Source organism: Coffea arabica, chromosome 9c (genome assembly GCF_036785885.1).
Source record: "Coffea arabica cultivar ET-39 chromosome 9c, Coffea Arabica ET-39 HiFi, whole genome shotgun sequence".
Lineage (NCBI taxonomy): Eukaryota > Viridiplantae > Streptophyta > Magnoliopsida > Gentianales > Rubiaceae > Coffea > Coffea arabica.
The window spans coordinates 43,156,092-43,166,553 of NC_092326.1; the positions used below are offsets into that span (position 1 = coordinate 43,156,092).

The following is a 10,462-nucleotide window of genomic DNA, read 5'->3' on the forward strand; positions in this document are numbered from 1 at the left end:
AATTTGAGTGTACCAGATATACAATAAAAATAGTGAAATGGATCATGTAAATTTTGTTTACAATTGTTCTTTATAGTGTCTATTCTATATCTACTTCCACTCTTTACTAAGAGAGAGGGAATTGGCCCAAATGGACTAAGAGAGAACTCGGAGGAGATTGAATTATCATCGTACCAAATTAGTGCTTCTGCAACCCATTGATGAAACATTTAAGAATTCTGGAGATGAATGCAAGTCCACGAAGAATCTTAAAACTCTTTCTAGTGACCAATTGGTTTTACAATTGTCCTTTGCACCTATTAGGTTTGGCTCCAACAATAACTCAAAGGGTCAAGTGCATGGACTAATTACTCATCGCCTCAGTTCTTCGGTTCAATTGCAAGAGTTCGCATTAGGCCCGTTGTTTCAAAGTATAGCTAAAAACCAAATCATGCTATTACCTATTATTTAGGTTTGTCCTAAAGTATGCATTCTTTTGGTGATTTATCTGTTTTTTTAGTGTATGGCACATTTCACTTATATTCCTCTCTCTATGCCATCCAACTCATTCCCTGTCTTCCCCGCCTGTGATGATTTACTTAAATAGTAAATATATGGGAGGTCAATCTAATTTTTCAAAATTGAAGAGAACCACCTGCAATTGTTATAAATCTCGTAGGAGGTTTGTTAAATAATCTCTTATTCACATGCAAAGCTCGATTTTAAGCCAATCTATTAAATTTAGGCACTGCTTGAGAACTTAATTCAACATTTAAATCTAATAGATTTAGATCTTAACATGTTCAAATGCGTTTGATAACAAAAAATTGAACATTTGAATTAGTTAAATGATATTGAATTTTCTAAGTAGAATTTGATCTAAAAAATAAGTGATAAACTATTCACATATAATGTGATATACATTCAAATGCATTACATTTAATATTTAATAATTTAATGAATTCAAACTTTAATTTTGATTTCATTTCAATTTTTATATTTCAGTTTGTAGATTTGTGTGCCGCGTTACTCAGCACACTCATCAGCCAAAGACTTTGTGTTTGGATTGTATTTTTCATAATTTTTCATGAAAAATTACTGTAACGATTTAATATATGTGAGAAAAAAAGGTAATAGAAAAATGTGATTACGAAAAATGACGTAATTTTTCGATGGAAAACAGCAATCCAAACGAGACCAATATACCATGTCAATTTCGATTACTACCACACGAAAAGAGAAAGTCTAGTACTAGCAATAATAATGTCGTTGCATCGTAATCACAAAACAGCTAGTAGTTAGTACTAGTACTGTATTTAAGCTGACTCCACTGCTATAGCCCTAAACATATATTTACTAGCATGACTTTAATTTTTCCTTTGATTTTTTTTTTGTCTTTTTGGCTGAGCTTTTAACTTTTGAGAAAGGCATCCCTAGATTTTGGTATCTGATTCATTAATTCATTCATTTTGGAAGTGAAAAAATCTCAAAACATTTTTCCAATTGGTTCCGTTCCATATCTCCTCCTCTTGGTCCTCGGCGGTGGGTGGTTTTCAGTTGCTGTTGAAAGGAAGGAGAAGGGGGAGGAAGGACGGAGCAGATGCTGCCGAGATTGATCCAGCCAAGGGAAGGCGTAATAATCCAGGAAGAGCATATCAATAACAGTAGCAGCAATAGGACTACTGCTGGAGTAGGGATTGGGGCAATTGGGGTTGGGTTAGGAGACCCCTGTCTCGTCTTAACTTCCGATCCCAAGCCTCGCCTTCGATGGACAGCTGACCTTCACGATCGCTTTGTTGATGCCGTTGCTCAACTTGGCGGCCCAACCAGTTAAGTCTTTTCCTTCCCCTTTTTCTCTTCATTTTTTTTTGCTTTTACCAAAAAATTTTCACTGCTACTAGTGACATAAATTAATAAAATTTGACTGCTTATTCGCTGTTATTTTTATTTTTATTTTAGTTACTAGGGGGAATGCCGCGCTAAGCGTGGGAGTTTTAACCTATGTGATAATTGGTTTAATTAGAGCTGCATGGTAATTGGTTTAATTGAATCAGTTGAAGTGCATGACATTATAAGTAAATTGGCCAAATCAGCAAACTTATAAAGGAAAACAAATTTGTAAGTAAAAGAAATAGGATTATAGTGGATAATCACACCATACCACAACAACAATAGCAAAAATATCATTACCTTTGTTCCTATACCATTATAATACAATCATAGCCATATCTAATCAACAATTAATATGCATAAATTATAAGGCTAGATTTAGATCCTACCTTGGTCATGAAATTGCAGTCAATAGATAATCTTTAGTCGCAGTTTAACCACCTGCAGCCACGAACATCAGATTTTAGAAATATAGTTAGAAAATGTAAAAAGGTTCCTATGGATATTCATATGTATGTATCATGTATTCTATAATGAAATTTCCATATTCACACAATAGCTATTGAGAAAATATTGCAGTAGAAAACTCACGGTTTTTATTATATCAGCTAAACATCCAAAACTCCAAAAAGAGAGAAAGTAAATGAGCATGCTTGTCTAAATACCCACAACAAAAAATTGAGCACATGCACTTGAAGCAACATTCTTCAGTATTAAAAGCCTCCATTATTGTTAAGTTGAAGAACACTTCAATTATACTTGTAACGGATTGGAAATATGAACCAAAACCAATCATGTTCATTATTAAGTGCTTCCTGAACCAATCATCTTTAGCATTAAGACCCTCTATTATTGTAGTTATAAAAGCTACCCAGCAATTATAAAAGAAGATAAAGAGCATTGCAATTACATTTGTAAGTGGTTTAAACACCACTTAAAAGTTTGATAATCACGTGGAATATAAGCCAATTGCAAATGGGATGGCACCAAAGTCAAATCCAACTCAACTATACATTATAATGTTGCACATTTGGCTTAATCACTTGCATTTGATTTTATTCCCTACCTAAATTATCCCCAAAGATGACATATGAAAATTTTCCAACAATCACCTACAAACTCCTTTATATATATATAGGATGCTATGTGTTTGTACCACCAATAAAATTAGCGAGAGCACTATGATTGTCCATTTAATTCAGATTAATATTTGTCCCATCTTCCAATATGCTCTCTATGGTTTCATCAATCATTCACCACCACTGCCCTTATCCCTACTGTGGGCATTCTTTATTGTGTTGCAGTCTGGGATACTAATCTTTTGAATAGTTGTGAAAAAAAGGTCTGAAACTCTTTAAGAGGTACTGCTTTCAGTGATCAATTAGCCCAACTGCAGAATCCTTCAAACTTCTCTTACTTGTTTTAGGACATTAACATAGCGGGGTCAATTTTTTTAAGCCTTTATCCCCTATTACTCTATTCTTCCAAAAGCCCACTCTTTTCACGCCACTAGTTTAATTATGTTAAACTTTTTTTTCTGTAGTAGTAGGCATGGCCACGGTTCCAGAACCGCCGGTTCTGGTTCTTCAAAGAGGTAGAACCAGAACCGCACCATATAAGATGGTTCTGGTTCTGGTTCCAGAACCGCCGGTTCTAGTTCTTCAAAGAGGTAGAACCAGAACCGCATAGTTCTGATTTCGGTTCCTTATGGTTCTGGTTCTGGTTCCGTATGGCACCCTATAATTTTATTTAATTCTTTATCCTTACCAATTTTAATACGAATATAACAATATATTTAAAATTTCAAATAGAATTTACAAAAATAAATACAAAATAAAGATCATATTTTAATTTTATTATTATTCTACAAAGTAAGAAGTAATAAATAGACAATACAAATTTTATGAAAAGTACATTACATTGTCAAATTAAAAAATACATTACACTATCAAATGGTTGGCATGTGTTGACTTTCTTGAGTTGGGCAATCATCAATGTTGAAGATTTCATTTGAAGAAATATTGCAAAAAATGTTTTTTTGCTTGCTTGATTTTGAAGATGAGCTACTACCATCAAAACTTGCCATTGTTTGATAGCAAATAAGCAAAAAAAAAAGTAATAATTTAATACTTACAAATTATAATGATAGATATTAGACGAAAAAAATAATTAAATAATTAATAAAATATATAGAAAGTCCATAAATTTTAAACTTTCTTAAAACCTATTAAACACAACTAATTTTTTTGAATTATCTCACTACTTATATTAATTATTTTTAACGGTTCTGGAACCGGCGGTTCTGGTTCTGGTTCTATTTTTAAGAGAACCAGAACCGGAACCTTTATCCAAGGTTCTGCCACGGTTCTGGTTCCATGGTTCTGGTCCGGTTCCAAATGGTCCGGGTCCGGTCCAGTTCCCAGTTCCAAATGGAACCATGGCCATGCCTATGTAGTAGTATTGTACGTCATTGGCCTTCTCCCTGACTCTTTTGCATAATTAAGATGTACGATTCTACATTAAAATCCAGAGAACTGCCAAATTTAAGATGAAAACCATTTGAGCTCTTCTTGTAATTTTTTTTTGGTCAAAATTGTTGACCGCCATATCAATATAACATCTGATTGACATTTGGAAGACATCAGATGAGCTTAGACTACTGTATAGGCTTGCTTGGTAGACAGTTGACAGATAATCCTGAGATTTGGTTTACTTATTCATGTGTTAGTGTTACCGTTGATTGACAATTTGCCAAAAAACTAGCAATGGCCATGCTTCTGTGAAGGGGAGGAACAGAAGCGGATAAACCAAGGTTTCTTACCAGATTTGGATCTGTTTGAAGATGTTAATGACATCAAAGCTACAATTCTGATTTAAACATCCCTCTGACTCACTTGTACCATACCACTTCACCTTCAGTTCAGAGATTTTCTATACAGCAGTACAAGGATGTGGAAAAAGTTGAACCCCATTAGACCTTAGCCAAAATGAATGAGCTGCGTTTCTGAGTGTTGTTCAAGTCTTATATTTGGGCTCAAATGATTGACTTGATCTTTTGTTACTTTGTGATAACCTATTAGTTTGAGATCTTATATACTGCAAGGTTGTTGGTCTGTTTTCACTTTTATCAAAACTAGTGTAGGGATATGTGCACTGCACATTTATTTTTGGTAATTTTTGCATAGATATCTTGATCTGAAGAATGAATCTTTTCTCATGATAGTCCAAGAAGATGAAGTTCACAAATCTAAAGAATTAAATAACACATGCTATCGCTACTAATTTCAACTGCTTGTGTTTTATGTCCTTTAGAGTTATTTTTTAATTCTCTTTGAATGTTTTTTCAATTACAATCTTTTGACCTGTATAGTGTCAGAGTTTTTTAATAAAGATAAAAAATGGCCATGTGAAAAGTATTAACTTTGAAGAAGATAAAGGACTGTGACGCAGCACGAACACTTGGTGGGCACAACAGTGTTGTAGAAGGGCTTATATATTGAATATCACCGAACTTAAAATAGCAACTTGAAATAGGCTGGCAGATTATGCTTAAGAAGGTAAAACTGGTTGGTAGTTCTAGGAATCACTCCTAGGAATCTTTAGGCCTCACACCTAAAGTTGGGATGCATCACACTGCCCTAAGGGAGACATAAAGTCTGCAGGAATATTTTATTAAATGACCAAACTGCCTTCTCTTTGTGGAGAAGTTGATATTTATAGACACTAGGACAAATCCCTTTCCAATCCTAATTAGGATTCCTAACTAGAATAGAATTATGACTAGAAAGCTAGAAGGCTAAGCTTTCTTATTCCCTATAACAACCAACTTCCTAATTACCAAGAATAACTACTAAACAAAAATTACTGTAAACATAAAATTCCTGCAGCTAATTCAAATTACTAAAATACCCCTGCTGACAGAAATCAGAAAATAAACTCCATAGAATTCAGGCCAACTCCCAAGTTGGTTCCTTGTCATCAAAAGCATGCCAAATCAATGCCTGGGCATTCAACATATCCTTCCCACGTCTCCTATAAACCTTAGTGGACTTTTGCCACTTATCGCTATCAGACTGTATGGTAATTTTCTGCAGTGTATTGTCAATCGAGAAACCTAAGCTGAAAAACTACAAGTGCTTCAATTATGAAGTGACGCATTTAAAACTATACTCATTGTTTGAGGGGGGGGGGGGGTAAAGACAGAATACCTGTAAATACTCTTTTAAGGGTAAATAGATCATACTTGATGGATATTTGTATATCACTTGCATGAATCTATCATGAAATTACTTTCCTAAAAGCTTTTTGACCTTTTGGTTCAACAAATGGTCTATGGTTATTGATGCTGGGGGGGGGGGAGGCATAATGAGTGCATGATAACTTAGACATAGGTTTGGAATTTGTCCATATCTAACACAAACCCATAATTGTTTTTATGAGCATTAACCTAAAATTGCAAATCTAGACCCAGACTGTGCAAGATATTCGTGGGTTTGCATTGTCTAAATTCATATACTCAATACCCACATCCAAACCTGGACCAAACTCTATCTAGACCCATGATTAAGTGATAATATTTTGAACAAATATAATTAGTTAGTTGTGTATCATGCTTTTAGTTAATTCTTGCATGCGACATTCTTGAATGTTAATTTTGTTATTTTAAAATGGCAATTGTATAATGTTCATTTCATCTTTGATATCCATGTCTGTTATTATTTTTTAAGTTTTTTTTGTATACACATTACCAAAATACATATGGATATCTATCAGGTATCCATGTATACATCAGGTATCCATACTCATGTGCGGGCAACTCCGGGTCTTTGGTTAGTCTAGGTCCACATCTGGGTATGAATAAATATAGTGCATTTGGGTCCGGATTTAGTAGATTTGACACTACTCTACCTATTGACACGCATATATATGTCAGCTTGCGCAAATTTTATGGTGAAGGTTGAATAATGATCTTACCTGTTAGAAGGGTTATATAAAATATTCACCAAAATTATAGACTAACCAAAATGACAGCCTTAGTAGGTAGATCTCTGAAACCCATGCCATTACCATCGAATTGAGTGACTTCTCTTTCTTTCAGTCCAACGTTAGAGTATATAACAATTGCCCTTCTCCAGACTTTTTCCCCGTTATTATATAATAATAATTACCAAAGCCCATGTGAAGAAATTTTGCTTTGATTTTTTAATAAAAAAATCCCATAAATATTTCATTCTGAAAGGAAATAAATGGACGTTTTTCCCATGACATCTTAATTAATATAATTTTATTTAATAAGTTCCATATTAATCCCAAAACTTTCATCGGCCAATGCCTCTGGATTGTATACATGGAAAATGTTCAAGATGCTAGATATGCCACTGTTACATTTTTTTTCTTTTTCTTTTATTGCGAAATGTATAGTATATAAAAATTGTTTGTCTTCTATCCTTGTCTGGAAAAATTATTCAACCACAGCTTCTTGCATATTGTGTTTTGCTGTTGGTTTTTATGCCTTAAATTTGTTCATCATCCCATGTTCATCTTAGATTCTGCACAGCTATTTTTCAGGTTGCTTTTGTTCCAATCTTGGACTAAAGATAGGGCAAAACCCGCAAGACATTGTCTCGAGGAAATACTTGACAATAGATTCTTTTGAACCTCTATAACTCGAAACCATGCTTAGTGTCTTTTTTTTCAATAGAATTGTTAAAGTAATCTCATTCCAAATCTGATTCTGATTGCAATTCATCCATGTTTACTTTCCTTTTTCTTGTAGAGATTAACATTCATAATCCAAACCGAAATATATTTCTTCAGAAATTACAGAAATACCCCCAATAATGTTATAATGGCATCCTAATTTAGAATGATAACATGGTTTAATTATTCTATAGCAAGGGTAGTATTGGAAAGAGAAAACTAAAACACCAAATCACCACATCCAACTTTCTCTTTTAATATATAGTATAGATTTGAACTATACTGCAGTGTCAAGTGTGTTGTTCAACACCATGATTTGATTAGCTGACAATATACGGCGTCTTGTACTCTGTGAATCTATGTTGTGGATTTTTGCTAGTCTATTTTTACATGTAAATGAAACTGATGGCTATAATGAGCATTTTACAACAACAACATATGGAGCTCTTATAGGCATCTCTTTTCATATTTGGGCCTATAGGTAAGCAATGAGAGTAGTTGCTGGCTAGTGATGACCTTAGCATGAAGCTGCATCTTTTGTCTGTTCTATACCTTGAAAATTTGTACTTGGATGTTGAATGCAACTATCCCTTTCAATTGAAATGTGAACCATAATTTCATTACTCTGACTAAGTTACTTGAAAGCCACTTGCAGAAGCTACTCCAAAGGCTATAATGAGGACAATGGGTGTAAAGGGACTCACTCTTTTCCATTTGAAAAGTCACCTCCAGGTTTGTCTTAATGTTCATGTTGAAGTGATTTTTGGGAGCTAGCAACTCTGTAAATTCTCTTGAAGTTCTTTGACGGAAATGTTCACTGCATGTTGTTACAGAAATACAGACTAGGTAAGCAATCTGGGAAAGATTTGGTTGAGGCTTCGAAAGATGGTAGGTTTAGGTATTTCTTTATTAAGTTATATTCTGTTATGTAGTGTTCTGTGCCTGTTGCTCTAATTTCTCGCTAAAGACATGACTTCTAGTTGAGCCTTAGATTAAGAGCCCACCTTGCGTATGAATTCTCCTACATCAGGTTTGCTTATGGACGGGGGGCACTCGTCAATGTGCACCATGTCTTCCCCATTAGAGACAAAACCCTTTTGCTCTGGGCATATGCTAAACTTAAATGAAAAGGTAAAACCAGAAGTAACTGTGAATCTTCAATTCTTTCGAGTAAGTGGCGGTGGGTAGGTGTCTGTGTGGCTCTGTCTCATACTCGAGTGAAGATAAGAACATAGGTGCACCATGGCTAATTATACTCCATGGAAGATTCCTTTGAATACTATCTCAATTAATGCATCGTTGGATATGCTGGCTTTTAATTGAATTAGTTATCAAATGGCAGGACTTGCTGCTGCTTATCTTTTAGAGAGTCCTCATGCGAATAAGTCTCCGCAAAGCTTGCCAGACTCTGACATGAACGAGTAAGAGTCCTCGTTTTCTTTCTGAAATCAAGGAATGTGTTCATATCCTGATTGCAGTACTATAAGAGGTCGTGAACACTATGTCTAGGGGTTATGAGGTGAAGGAGGCATTGAGGGTTCAGATGGAAGTCCAAAGTAAACTGCACTTGCAAGTTGAAGTAAGCTGCCCTATTAAATTGTCTTGCTTTTGGTTTTCTTCAAGATTGTGAGTTAGAATACTATAATTCAATCTCAATAAAGCATCTAATTCTGTTTTTTCAGGATATGAAAAGCATAACTGTTGGCTTCGTTTATTTGCATATTTTACTTGGGTTTATCGCATGCAGACAATTGTCATCCCTGGAAATTGATGAAACGTCCAAGTAGTTACTGTTTATGCCAAGGCTATCAATGTACTAGAGCTCTTACTGTAACCAGTTTCTAAGCAAGTTATTATCTATGAAATGCAGGCAGAAAAGCACCTGCTTATTCGCCAGGATGCTGAGCAGAGGTATATGGCCATGTTGGAGAGGGCTTGCAAAATGCTAGCAGAACAAATTGTTGGATGTACAATTAGGGGCCCTGACAGAGAGGATTATCAAGGATTGGGAACAAAGACACAGATTGGTGCATCACATAATGCTTATGGACTGCAACCCTCAGAATCTGCTGAGGTTAGAAGAATCCATAGTCCTGAAGAAGTGCTTCGACAGATCAAGCAGTGTGCTGATTGCTCCACTGAAAGCTGCTTAACTTCACGTGATAACCCTGCAGGATTGTGTCCAGGAGGGTCGCCATCACCTGGAGGAAAGAAACGCTTTTTAAGCATGGATTCAGCATCTGCTTCCTTTATATATGGGTGATCCAAACTTGAGAAGATCCAATGTGTGTTATAGTTTAGTTCTCAAGGAATCACTGGAGTTGGTGTATCATGACACAACGTAGTTTATGGTCTTTAGGTGGCTGTGATCATAGTTAGATATGTTTAGATATTCTTTCATCAAAATATAACACACTAATGTGGGGTCTTTTCTGCAATATGTGGATGAAACAGGAACAGGCCTGATTTCTGAGGGTGACTTCTGACTCTGTTCATGCTGTAAATTAGTGCTAGTGCAGTTCTAATATTGCAAGTCAGGAACCTAAATTTTATGTTTTCTTTAATTTCCAACGATACTTTTCTATCCTTTTTTGTATAAATACCATTCTCGATTTGTCGCTTTAACTGCTTTTGTCTTTTCTAGTGGAGTCAGTTTGCTGTAGAAGTATTTGCGGTACATACGGTTGGATTTTGCTGCTTGGGATCAGGGGCTAGACGTGTCTGGATATATATATATATATATATATATATATATATATATATATATATATATATTCTTAACTAAATTATACTAAATCAAAAACTAATTATATATTCTAACTTATGAAATTTATGTATTTTGTTCATTCACGTAAATTACTTTGAATGTTAAGCAAACTTAGAACAAGGTTTT

The 10,462-nt window shown here is 34.8% G+C and overlaps 1 protein-coding gene across 1 annotated transcript; it reads left to right on the top strand.

Annotated features, from left to right (window-relative positions):
* Nucleotides 1-1,250: 1,250 nt before the first annotated feature.
* On the top strand, nt 1,251-10,194 carry LOC113708070 (protein PHR1-LIKE 3). The gene is made up of 6 exons (XM_027230525.2): nt 1,251-1,808; nt 8,225-8,301; nt 8,403-8,457; nt 8,912-8,990; nt 9,079-9,148; nt 9,440-10,194. Exons 1-6 carry the CDS (start codon nt 1,580-1,582, stop codon nt 9,830-9,832), a joined length of 903 nt encoding a protein of 300 aa, XP_027086326.2. The 5' UTR covers nt 1,251-1,579; the 3' UTR covers nt 9,833-10,194.
* Nucleotides 10,195-10,462: the final 268 nt, after the last annotated feature.